Source organism: Lonchura striata, chromosome 2 (genome assembly GCF_046129695.1).
Source record: "Lonchura striata isolate bLonStr1 chromosome 2, bLonStr1.mat, whole genome shotgun sequence".
Classification (NCBI taxonomy): Eukaryota; Metazoa; Chordata; class Aves; order Passeriformes; family Estrildidae; genus Lonchura; species Lonchura striata.
The window spans coordinates 102,989,125-103,002,677 of NC_134604.1; the positions used below are offsets into that span (position 1 = coordinate 102,989,125).

At 35.3% G+C, this 13,553-nt stretch overlaps 1 protein-coding gene across 1 annotated transcript in view; it reads left to right on the top strand.

The window, feature by feature from the left end:
- MBTPS2 (membrane bound transcription factor peptidase, site 2) overlaps nucleotides 1-13,553 on the top strand; it is a 40,549-nt gene that overhangs the window by 12,925 nt on the left and 14,071 nt on the right. Inside the window, exons 5-9 of the mRNA XM_021552920.3 lie at nucleotides 539-666; nucleotides 4,111-4,229; nucleotides 5,057-5,237; nucleotides 7,674-7,768; nucleotides 9,989-10,184. Coding sequence (XP_021408595.1) covers nucleotides 539-666; nucleotides 4,111-4,229; nucleotides 5,057-5,237; nucleotides 7,674-7,768; nucleotides 9,989-10,184 — 719 coding nt within the window. The remainder of the gene's footprint in view (nucleotides 1-538; nucleotides 667-4,110; nucleotides 4,230-5,056; nucleotides 5,238-7,673; nucleotides 7,769-9,988; nucleotides 10,185-13,553) is intronic.

Consider the following 13,553-nt stretch of genomic DNA (forward strand, 5'->3'; position numbering starts at 1 on the left):
TTCAGATGACATTTCCTCATTTTTTCTTAGTTTACAATGTACTCTAAAGTCCATTTAGGAGAAACAGATTTAAAAATTCCAGAACTATAGAAGTATTTCTTTAAAAGGAAAGCAATTGATTCTTGGTAATATTTTTACATAGATGAGTTTGAAACTGCTTCCTATGGGCTGCCATTGTTTTACTTAAAAGAACAATTACCCCAAATGTTGAAATACATGATAATATGGAAGTTAGGTAGTTTTTTAAAAAGTATTTTATGTATTACTGTTACCAGGGGACAGAAAAGAAGTTGAACTTACCCTTTATATTTTTACCAAAGTTAAAAATGTATACTGCTTAGAAGTGGCAACTACTGCAGAAAACATCCTTTGGTTTAATTATCTTTCAGTTATACTGATAGTACAAAAAATAAATTAGTTTTATAATTAAAATTTAGTCATTCTTGTTGTCAAAAGCTGTGTGCTATTTAGAATCTCTCAGTTTTTCTTTTGTTTGTTTGCAGTTACTCCGCTTCACTTTTCTTTTCTTCTTTTTAAGAGAACAAGTACGATTTAATGGATTTGGAATTTTTATCTTCATTATCTATCCTGGAGCATTTGTTGACCTCTTCACAACTCACTTGCAGTTGATATCTCCTGTTCAGCAGTTAAGGATATTTTGTGCAGGTAATAGTTCATGGATTTTTATTAAATCTTTGCTTAGTGCTGTTACTTATTCCAAGGCATCGTTGTGAATCTTTCATTTGAGTATTTAAGGTTTAGAATAAGTAAGTACCAAAGCTTCTCTTTACCTAATGGTGATCCTTCTGTTCTGAACCTGTGTTGGCATCTCAGGGAATCATTTGATCATTACTGTCCTTATTGAGCTGCTTTCTGGGCTGGAGATGTCCATTTCTAAGATCTTAAATGAGCACAAATTTCTTGTCTTGAAAAACTTTATTATATTCTAGATCCAATTCAGAGTAGTAATAGTTGTGCATAAGAAATTCCAGTTGTGTAGTTGGAGAAAAACTGTGGTTTCTGGTGTTCCTCTCATTAGAAAGAGCTCTTGCACTGGGTGCAGAAGTTCCTCTGTCTTTTTTGTTTGTTTGTTGTTTGGGATGTTTCTGCATATTTTATAGTCTAAATAGCAAAACCTTGGAGCACACAAGCTGGGAAATACTGAGCCAGAATGGTCCTATGAGAAAAACTACTTCCCATCAACATCCTTGAACAATTCACTACTGTTTTCTGCAATAGGAACAATCTATTTTTCAATAGTATTGTGAGAGATTTTCACTGACCTCTGAGTTTTGTTATTGTACAGGTCACTGTGTTTTGATGTTTCCATCAGGAGGAAATAAAGGTTAAAACACAAACATCCAAAGAGAACCGTTGCTTTTAGCTCAAGATAACTTCCAGATGTTTTTGAATTGATGTTTGTTGAAGTCTCTGGCTACTGGGAGGTAGAGTCTGGTTGTGAAAAGTCAAGCTGAGACTGTGTTGCTCTGCCTGAACCACTTGTATTATTATTTCCAGAGACAAAGGTGGCTCCCAAAGAACTAAAATAGAGATAGAAGTTATCATCTTGGGTCAGTTCTTGATACTGGTGTTTTTTCTGTTGCAGGCTAGCAGCCAGCCTGTTGTAATGTTTAGTTATTAACATTGTTTCCTGAATGTTGTATCTAAAACATCATATAGGGGGTGGACATAGAGAAGCCTTTAGCATGCATGTTTTCAAGCTTTCATAAATCAAATAAATAATTAGAAATGTTAGGTAATTAAATATATCTGTATTCCAGATACCTGAATCAACAAAAATAATTCACATAATGATAATGATAATGATAAAATGCAATATTCAGTAAACAACCAATTTCTTATATTTGTCAGAGCAGTTGAATTAACTTATTCCTGGTGTTCAGAAATTTAAATTTAGGGAGACTTGCTCATATTTTGTATAGTAGCTAAGTAACAGAGCTAGAATAAAGGCCAATACCAAATATTCTTTATGTAGTCCAGCTATATTCTGGAGATTAAAAAATATATTTTTGTACAGCAGATGGCATCATATGTTCAAGAATAGGAAAATAGTGTTCTTGTAAGACTTGTGATATTTATAGCATAATTCCATACCTACTAGATAGATGAAAAGGGATTCTGTGCAGCATCTTCTTGTAATTAGTTCATATATTTGTGTCACTTTCTGAGATAATTTTTAATAAATTTCACCTTGTCTTTAACAGGAGTTAAATGCTTTTGATTTTCTTTTTTAAATTAATTAGTAGTTAATACATTATTTTAAGGTGTTTTAGGGTTGTGTAAAGTGTCTCTTCTTAAATGTAAGAAATTAGGTGTCCAAGGATGAGGCTGTTTTAGCAAGAAGGTAGACTGAGCAGTGTGCCTCTGCATGTATTCTGATTTGGAGTATGTTTATTTTTCTGTGGATTACGTGGCATGAGTCTGAAACCTTTCTATTTTAGACTTCTTGCTGTATTCCACACAGCAAATGGTGTCAATTTTGGTAGCAAGGCCCATTTTTCCTAGCTGTTTGAAAGTATTCCATGTCACTCTCTAGCAGTACCATCACCTCTTTTTTATTATTATTATTATTTTAAGGGTTGGGGTTTTTTTTTCAGTTGACTCTGTGTAGCAGCCACACTATTGAAAAGAATTTTGTTTCCATTTTACATTTTTGTCTTTTGTTAAGGTGTTAAGCTGAAAAAATATTTTTAAGATAAAAAAGTTAAAACAATACAGTTAAAATATTTGCTCACTACTTCTGGATTTGTTGCAAATAAATGTGTGTATGTGAGATAAGGAGAACTGATTACAAAAACATTTCCTCTATCTGAGTGCCTTTCCATGAGATACAATTAAAACTATAGAAAAAAATTACTTTAAGAAGCATGTGCCAGTGGAAATGGCAACTTACTTCAAGAACTCCAAAAATGTCTCTCATTTCTGCAGCATTAAAAGTGTGAAAGAAGGTGAGGTGAGATGTGGAGATAGACAGGGGAGATAAGTCTGCCATATGCTATGATTTCTGTGTTATATACACTACAAAAAATATAGGTTTAATATATTTGTAAATATATTTAATGGAATTCCTGTGCTGTATCTGCACTGTAAGTATAGAATTTAATCAAACTCCTCACAACAGGATGAAGCACTGTAAGAAAGAAATAAAGACTCTTCAACGCTGAAAGGTTTTCCTGCATTGTTCGTACAAAACTGTTTGTCTGAGATCACAAACTAATGAGAAATTGTGGAACTGAGGAATTGTGTAGAGCTGAATATGGAAAAAGCCACAAAACTTTGATGCTGAGCACCAGCTGTGTCTTATGATAGTGGCTCATTGCTTCTGGAGAACCACATACTATAAAGATGGTAATTGCAAATAAGTTCCCCAAAACAATGTGTCAGCAAGTCCTGACTGTACAATTCAGTTTCTTGATGGGGTTTCAGGTCCATATTTTCTTGTAGAAGAAGCTTTTTTTCAAATAATTTCCTAAATTAATTTGGCATATATACATGTCATAATTTTAATTGAAATAATGCAGGTTATCATCACAAATACTGAATTGCAAGTCAATATCAGACATCTTGCTCTCTAGGACAAACAGTGTTTATTCAAAAATAAGCCCATTTATTGAGATTCTTTATTTCAACAGTTTATTGTGGTAGAAGGCAACACATAATATATCTCATTCCACTATTTTTTTTAATTGAAGGCAACTCTGTAGATAGAAACTGTATTTTAATAGTTGATTCAGAAGCCCAGTTTCTCTTCTGGATACACTACTCTTTAATACTTAGAAGAAGTGGTACATGAAATCTTAATCTGGTAGAATGACACTGTAGAAATAGACTTACTGCTCTCCTGTCTTTTTTGATAGTATAATTCTCAGGAGCTTAGAGGTTTCTCTAAAACTGCCTTACAAAGTGGCATCCTACAAGTTAAAGTCTGTAATCTATGTACTCTTATACCTATGTTCACAAATTAACTTTTCTTTTTTTCTTGCAGTAATATTTTCAGGAAAGTTAATTAGAAGGCAGCTGTAGGATCATTTAAAAACCAACTTTTTGTTATTAGTGTTTATTTAGAAACATTTTTTACCTTCTTTTTAGGGGTGTGGCATAATTTTGTTCTTGGTGTTGCCAGTTTCATGGTGTTGTTTCTGCTGCCAGCCATTCTTTTCCCATTCTATTACACGGGTGTTGGGGCACTTGTCACTGAGGTTGCAGAGGTAAGAAGATCTGCTGTTTCCATATTTTATGTTTTATGATCTGAAATGTACCTCTTATTATCACAATCAGATTTGGTCAGTGTAGCCCTTTGCAGAATCTAATATACTGAACTTCTTGCTTAAAGTTTCCCTTTCAGTCTCATGTATCTTAGTATTAGTAAATAAAGGAACATGGTGTGAATAATGATAGACTAATTAGCATACTCTAAAACTGTTGAGACATTTGAGATGAGTTTGCAGATTTATTTCTGGCTTTAACTGTTTTTCAGTATTGGCACAAAGCAAATCTACTGGAAACTGCATTATCACTCCAGTTACTGCTATCTGGTTTTAATGTTAAAGATTATTTTGAGCTGATTTCCTTGTTTGGTCAGCTGGAAGCGAAATAGAGATAGACTTCTGGGATTCTGGAATGATTTTTTTCTGACGTAATCAAATACAGCACAGTTGAACAGCAGAGCTGAAATAATCCAGTCTTTCTTGGATCTAAAAGTCAATTGATAAAACTCAGGAGAGAGTGAAACTACAGGTATACTTTGAAAATATAAGTACACTTGCTTTCTTGAAAAGTTTGGGGTATTAATTTATGTTACTTGAACTTAATATGTTGTGGGTTTTCCTACCTTTTTTTATTATTATTTATTAATTATGAAAATAATTACTCAAATTTGAAGATGTGTCCAGGATACTTGGAGATTTCCCTTTCCCTCCCCTTCCCCCTATTTTTAGTGTCTTAACCTAAAGATTTCATAGTATTCAATGAACTGTAAATTAATCCTTGTTTATCCTCCTGTAGTAATAATGACTGACTTCTCTGTTCTTCTCAGGATTCTCCTGCCAATGGACCGAGAGGTCTTTTTGTGGGAGACCTTGTTACTAACCTACAAGACTGCCCAGTTTATAATGTGGAAGACTGGAATTCCTGCCTGGGAGACATTTCAGAGAAGTCACAGGTCGGCTACTGTGTAAGTGCAGCCACCCTACAGCAATTAAGCTTTCCAGCTAGAGGTATGACTTAAGGTGCTCTCCTCATTATTTTGTTTGTTAATTAATTTATATTTTAATTTAATTTAATCATGTCTTAAAGACTACTTTGGATTTAGAATTTGTTGTTGGGGTCAGATTTCTTGTAAATCAAATCTGCTGTCCTGTCTTAAGCAATTACCAATGTGCCATGCTGTTTTGTGAAATCTGAAACTGAGGGAGGGCTAGATATAGGAATTTCTTTTGTCTTTCAGTCATCCTGTACAAATACCCTGTATGATCTGAATAATAAAATTTGCTTCTTTGGGATATTGCAGAACTTGGTTCTTAGCAGTAGTACAATTCTCTCCTCTATTTTAATTGCTGTAAAATGGAGCAACTCAGTGATCTTTTGCAGATGTAAATTTCATGTTATGTCACAGCTTTGATCAGCATGACATTGAAAATTATAGGATTTAACCCAATAATGTGCTTTATTATGGTCGCTTCTTCAGATGTGTCTCCCTATAGGGTTTTATGTCATTGCCCATAAACTCAGTTTTGTCTGGATTGCACATACTGCTTCTGGAAGTCAGTCTACTTCCTTCTGTTTCCTTTTATACATTGGAGTGCTTATTGCTGTAAGGGCTTATCCCCATGAAACCAAAAAAAGAAAAAAAAAGAACTGAACTAAACTAGAACAATATACAAAAATTGAACAGAACAAAAAAGAACAGTCAAGATAAATTGGCTGAGCGTCTTGTGACATGCTCTGAAGCTCTCTAAAGTTTCTTTCATGCAAGCATTCATGGAAACTGAATTCCAGAGGTAAGGGGGTTGCTGCTGAGCAAAGCTTGTAGGATGCTATTCAGAGCTTTAAAATTGTCACTGCATTTTTCCATCATCCTGGGAAAAAAAAGGAGGTCAGGCAACTCAACTGTCCCTGCTTTTGATGCACTATAAAACTTTCCAGAGGCTGAAAAAGTTGTTTTGTTTTGTTTGTTTGTTTTTTTATTATGTAAAGAAAGTGATCTTATAGCCAGTACTGAGATAAATATTTATAATGGAAACTAGTGGAGTATGGGTAAGAACCTGTCTTTAGATGTCTGACAGTTTGGATTATGCCTCTGAAGAGGAGTGCCACTTTGGCCCATGCTTTCAGCTGGGCAGGGATGACAAGGAACAGTTCTCAGATGTTGTAGGTATATATATCCTCAGATTGTTCTGTTCTCTGAAGTGCAATTTTGGATTAATGGGTAATAAAACTGCATATTTTGCAGATGAACTAGTCCTATTTAGATTGGAATAATAGAGACTTAGTGCTGGAGATTCAATATTGCTTCCAAACCTGGTTGCTGTATTGTGTTAGCAGCCCATTGTTCCCACTGCTGCCTTCTAATCAGACCAGTCTGTCTGCATTTTCAGAGTCATAAGCCTCCAGCAGTGAGAAATATTCCTCTAAAATTAAATGAACTCTGCATGGTCTCAAGCAGCTGTCATTTATCAAAATCTTGACAGTTCACAACTTGACATAAATACAGAGTATTGATTAAAATGTATATAGCAAATGGACTCCATCTAGTTGACCATAAAACAAATGGAGAGTGAGCTGAGTATTGAAGCTAGAGAGAAAACAATGCCCTAAGGAACGTTTTGAAATTAAAAAAAGAAAAGTGGATTCAATGTAGTTTATAAGGATACTAATTTCATGGTCATTTGCTATTCAAAAATATATGTGGTTTCTTAGCCTCAGGGTACTTGAAAAAAGGTTTGTACAGTACAGTGCTTGCACCTGTAAGCCCCAGGCATAAAGCTCCGTGTCAGTGGATTGCAGGTTATGCAGTGATAAATCAGCAACCAGTATCGCAGGCTTGATCTGCCTGGGAAGGGACTGCAGTTGCTGTGATACAGATCCTTTCTGTGACCACTCTTCTGCAAATGTGTGTGTTTAAGCTGGACAGCAAGTTAGGCTTAACTAATTTCAAGAGCATATGTATAAAGGTTCTTTACCAGACTAGTTGAATCATGGTTTAAAACATCATTTGTTCACTGCTGCAGCCTTGAAGGATTGGAAGGCTTTCATGATGTAAAAAGTATGTTTTGAGTCTTGGCCGTTTCAACAACCAGCCAGTGAAATCAGTACAGTAGTAGCTAATAAATTTCTATGACAAATATTGGTGTAAGTTAGGGGCACTGAATATAAAAGTATTTTGCAACATGTAATACTCAAAATAATGTAGTGGAAGATCACCAGTATCTCAAGGTGATTTATAAAGGTGAAAAAATCAGTATGTGACATGACTGAAATCATGGGATTTTCACATGTTGGTGGTGAAGCTTTATTTGTAGTTGTGACTGAGCCTCAGCTAGACTGTGAATTTGTGTAATTCTAAGGCTGCAGGATAATTGCTTTACTTCATTCAAAGACTAATTTTTTCAGCCAATAATATTGATTATTTGCTCTATGGCTATGTTCTTTAGTTTACAGAAGACTTGATGGCACAGTTGAATGTTGTAGTAACAACAGCCTCACAGACATTTGCTTTTCATACAGCAATAAGTTGGAGAGACATCTGGTAAGTTACTTAAACTGCTAATTCTCTTTGATAAATCTATTAAATCTATTTTTTTAATGTTAAATTAGTAATATTTGCCAACACCTATACAACATACTGAAGTGTTTAAGAATATCTAGAGTTAGCAATAAAGGTGTGCATATATGCTATTTTCCCAATTACAGCTTAAAAACTACAAAATATTAGTTACTATTTTTCCCATAATTAAACAGGGGGTCTCTGAAAGAATCATAAAAAATCTTAGACACCTCATTCCTTAATGCAGAAAGACACCTCAGTCATTTTCAGTATTCTGGATGCACGATACTGGTGAGAAAAGAAAACAAACTTTTGAGAAGAAGTCGAAATTGCTTATTTTCGTGTTTCAGTCTTTTAAAAATATTCAGCACTACAGGGAAAGCAAAGCCCTGGACTGCCTGTTCAGTTATTTTGTCTGAAGCCCTAAATTTAAATAAAAACATGCAGGAGAAGGTCCTAGAGATTGTTCAGTTTCTCAAAATAAAGGCCCATACTAGAATATTTTTTCACTATGTTGATTTTCTTGTTGCATAGAAACAAAGTTTCTCAGTAGCATTTTGCCTTACTCCCTTATAAAAGGGTCTAGCAGCATTCCAGTGCCTAAAGGGGCTACAAAAAAGCTGGGGAGAGACTTTTCACAGGGTCATATAATTATAGGACAAGGGGGGAATGGCTTTAAACTGAAAGAGGGCAGGTTTAAATTAGACTTTATGAAGAAATTATTTACTGTGAGGGTGCTGAGCCACTGGCACAGTTACCCAGAGGAGCTGTGGATGCCCCATCCCTGGAAATGTTCAAGGCCAGGCTGGATGGAGCTCTGAGCAATCTGATCTAGGGCAAGGTGTCCCTGCTGGTGACTGGGGTTGGAATGGAATATCTTCAAGGTCCCTTCCAACCCAAGCCATTCTATGATTTTATGAAAATACATCATTGTTTTTTAAAATAGGTGTTCCATACTGACAGTGATGCAATATTTCTGTTGGTTCTTTACAAGCAGAAGAACACACAAATCAACTTTGTAAACTTTTCTACACATACCAGCTTGTTATTGTTCTGGCTCTAGTGATAAATACCTGAAGAAATTCAAATAAATTTTTTCCAAATCTGCTATGTTTACAGTTTCTACAGTGGTAAACTTCCTACTCCAGGGTATTTAACCACTAAGAGCTGAACACATTCCAGTGGTTCATTTGAAATATGGCAGTGGCAGCAGATTTGATAAATCACTGTCCATTGAGCCTGGGCATTCTTGAGCTTGTAGTTGCTACTTATGAACAGGGAAGAAATAAAAGCATCAGAAAGCTTGAGACCTTGTGACTTTCAAGTGTCCTTAGGCTGGCTGTGAGCTTTGAACTTCTTTTTAAATGGTCTTTGCAGCAGTTTTTTAAAGTGTGTCTTCTCCTTCATTAGAGTAGAAGGAATTTGTATCAAGGGTAATGGTGAGGGCCTGACACTCATGCGTTATGGGGAGTGCAATGATCAGGTTGAGAAGGTAGAAATTACTTTTGCTTTTCCTCCTAAGGCAAACAGTAGATTATGATTCCTTGCTTCTATTTTTAGAATAAAAGGAAACGTGTCACTGAGATTTTCCAAGAGACATGAAGGAGAAAACTAATTTCCTGTTCCCTTCTGCTGTACTGTCTTTGGCCCGTGGGGAGCAAGAAAGATCTGGTCTGTCAGAGAGTGAAAGAGTGTTATAGGCAGGGGCTGGGGCACAGGAGTGCATTGTGTCCTGTGTTCATCTTAGTTGAGAATGATTTCTTAGCTACCACACACCAGTTAGGTTTGTTGGTTTATTTGCTAAAACTTCATCTTGAACAGGTAAGTCATTAGGATGTTGATATAAGCTCGTCCATTAGAAATCACTGACCTGTGTTTAGATGGCATGATTTTTTGTTATGCATACGTGTACTTTTTTTGTTGTACATATGTGTAGAAATAATTTGCTTTTATTTAACTATATGTACATATTCTCTCTTCCACACTACAAAATATGGAATGACAGGTTGAATATGCATCGTATAGAGATTTGTCACGATTTGACAACAAAAAAATAGGGAAAAAATCAGATTTTAGCTGTTCATGGGCTTATATCAGTGAGGAATTTCTTTGTTTAAAAAGGAATATTTTATTCCTTTTATTTGATCTTCTGGAAAATAGCTTACCTTTATCTTTCATGATGATTTTAAATGCCCTTTGCAGTATGCCTGTCTGCCAGCACGAAAAGTTATTGAAGCCAGCAAAGTTTGTCGAACCAACATGGACTGCCATAAGGACTTCGTTCCAAGCTTTTGTGTGACTCCTTCTTTGGAGAATCAAACAAGGCTAATCAGGGTAAAGCATCCACCCCATATTGACATGCTCTATGTAGGCCACCCCATGCATCTTCAGTACACAGGTTGGTATTGTTTATTGAAAGTTTAGCAAAAGCAATCTCTAATATGATTTCCTTTGTCTGCCTGCTTAAACAAGGTCTTGGAGTGCTTCTGTGTTAATTTGTTTAAAGCTGAATCCATTTCTTCTTACAGCCAGTGGAGAGACATGGACTACTCAGGCCTAAAATAAAATGTTCACAATGCAATGAATTATGAAGGTAATAGAAACCATATGTGATACGAGATGGTTGTTTTTTCAGAAAACTATGAAAGGGCTATTTCTGGAACAGAGCTTATTCAGGTTAGTCATAGAAACCAGGTGCATGCATTTTCCTAGCACATAAATGTCTCAAAATGCTCTTGTGAAACTCTAGGGCACCTTGCTCCAACACCTTGCCTAGAATATTAGCATGACTGCTTAAATCACACCTAATATCCAAGTATCTGTGACAAATTCCCGTGACTACTGAGCCACAAGTGTTATCACAACATAGTTTTTCCTGATTTATTTTTTTCATTTGACTGCCCTAAATTAAGTAACATATAAATTTTTAGTTCCTTTCTTTGAAGTTAACTATGACTCTCCTTTGGGCATCTTATATAAATAAGAAGTAATTCTGCTCCTGAAATGAGTATGGAAAGAATGAACAAATTTATCAACATCCTGCTTGATAGCTTGAGTGGCATGGTGAAAATTAGCTGCAGATGGGCTTTAAGAAGTTTGAAGTGTTAAATTGCTATCCCTTCCTGTGAGGAAGGTGTCTGTTCCTCACAGAGAGCTGAAACTCCTGGGGTGATTTTGGAAGTACTACCTTGGAAGTATCTCCTTAGGAAGGCATTGTACTTTTCTAAATAAGCACTGGAATTAGGTACAAAAGAGTTTTAGAAACAGTGATGAAATCTGGTGGTGTAAATCCATTAATGTTCTTGGATACCATATTTTCAGTTAAATCTATCAGTCTTTATTTTTCCATGCTAGTAATTTGATAGTCTGTGAGGAGTTACTTATTTCAACTTTTTTTTTTTACAATATACTCTAATTTAAGCCCAAAATATGATCTCTTCATTTGTTACTTCTGGCCTTATGTCATTTAAGAGGAAACCATTTTTCACTTGTGTGTTACCAACACACACTACTGTATCTGATGATAATTATTTTAAATGCAGCAACATATTTTAAGAACAGAGTTTTATAATTATTCAGAATTCCTTTTCTTGGTCTTTAACAATACCAACTATTGGTACTGAGGAACAATTGATATTGTTCCCTTTTCAGTAAATAGGAGCAATGGAGTTTTCATTGGTGTTTCCACTGTAGTAATTCTGCAGAAGGATTGAACCTGCCAGTCTTTCAGAAGTCAGAAAAGATTGTTACTGCATTTAAAGATGTAGTTCTTCTTTAAGAAGTTATTTTGTAAAAATACTGTTTGCATATACATGTAGGAATAAAATTGTGAAGTGATTTTCTCTTGGAATTGTGCACATAATACATTAAAAATACATTGAAAGCTAGAAGTTAAATTTTATTACCAGCTTTGCTGCAAATGTAATCTATGCTCTTATGTTTCTTTTGGAAAAACACTAGACCAAAATGATAGGATGCTGGCTTGGGTAGCAGGCAGTCTGCTGTGCCATTGTAGAATTTAATTCCAGTGAAACAACTTCTAAATATTTCAGGCTTAGCATTGCACTGTACATGACTGGCTGGGGCCCACAGGTTTAATGTGGGTTGTTTGTTTTTTTGTTGTTTTTTTTTTTCCCAAATGTGACCGATCAGAAAATGGTAACTGCTTTTTACAGTTTAAAAAAGAAAATAATTTCTTCCTCTACTGTGTGAGCTTTGAAATAAGAATATGTTTTAATGAAATGCCTTATTCTTTAGTGTGATATTTCTGCCTGCAGGAAACATTACTTTTCAGAGTGGTGCTATATTTAACACACAACATAATATGGGAGTTGTAGTACTAGTGTGTACTATGACTATGCTTTCTCTAGAAATATTACTAAAGCAATGTTTGAATAACATTCTAAAATTATGCATGCATTATTTTCTTCTTAGGCTTGTATTGTTGTCATGGTAGTCCTGATTTATGGAAAAGCAGTAATTAATTCATATTTTCATTTGAAGATAACTTCCAAATGACACATTTTTTTTAAAGTAATCTATATTAGCTACTTAGAAGAAACAGTCTCCACAGTTTATTTCTATTAAATCTTTCTGTTGCCTCAAATTAAAATATCCTAGCAAAAATATTTTTGTCCATACGGAGGCTATATATACCAGTGTCCAGTAAAGAATTATAATGATGAACTTACAGGGATGAAGATCTGGCCAAAACTAAAACAGAAGGATGATTAGGAGTGCATATTGTTTGGGACAGACACATTAATGCTTTTAATTAGCATCCTTTCTGTAAAAAGTATGTAATGTTATCTAGTATAAATTCATACTGTCAGTTCAATACACTTGGTATTAAGTCTTTTAAACTCTTCCTATTGCAGGCCAGTCATGTTCTAGAGTCCCTTCCTTTGTTGGACAGTTGATATGTAAGGTTGAAAGGGAGGGCCCTGCCAGTACTGCCCTGCAAATTTGAAGTGTTTCTTCTTTATTATGTATGAGGGGTTTTATTCCCTCATGTAATTTCTAATAGTGCGACATTTTTGCTTCCTTCTCTTCTTCCTTGTTGGTTGGGAAGAATCTGGTGACTAAGATTTATATTAGGAATTCACACTACTTGAGGAAACATCATATCCCTGAATGTTACTCTTACCCATCACAGACTAAAAACTGTTAAGATTTTCTTCATGAAACAAGTTGGAACTTACCTAGAGATCACTTCCTCAAGCTTGACCAGTCTCCTACATCTGTTGTATCCAAATCTTAAAAAAAAAAGGCACTTCCTGGCTTTGGGCAAGTTTATGAGCAACAACAGCCAGAATCCAAGCTGAAGGTCTTTCTGGTACAGCCTGTTCTCTCAGTGTTTCCATGCTTGTTTACCCTTATAACTGAGGATGGTCCTTCATTGCTTTTAACCCAGGTTTAAAGGATTACACATATAGTTCTTCAGGAGACCACACAGAAATATCTCATGCCATGCTGTCTGTCTCCTCCATGACATACATGCTCTTTCCCCCATGAAGAAGTTTTGAAAAGCTCTTTGGTCAACCTAGTCTCCAAGTCACTTCCAATTAGAATTCTGTCTGTTGTGAATCCTTCTCCAACACCATCTAGCATGAGCCAACAAAAGAAATGTTATTTCCAGGTCACAGAATTGTTTAATTAGAGTGGGAAAACAATGACTGTTTTCTCTCACCCAGGCTCATTGCTATTCACCTCTTCCCGGCAGTGTCTTTGAAGACAAGCCTGTAGAGTGTAATTTCTGTAATTCTTT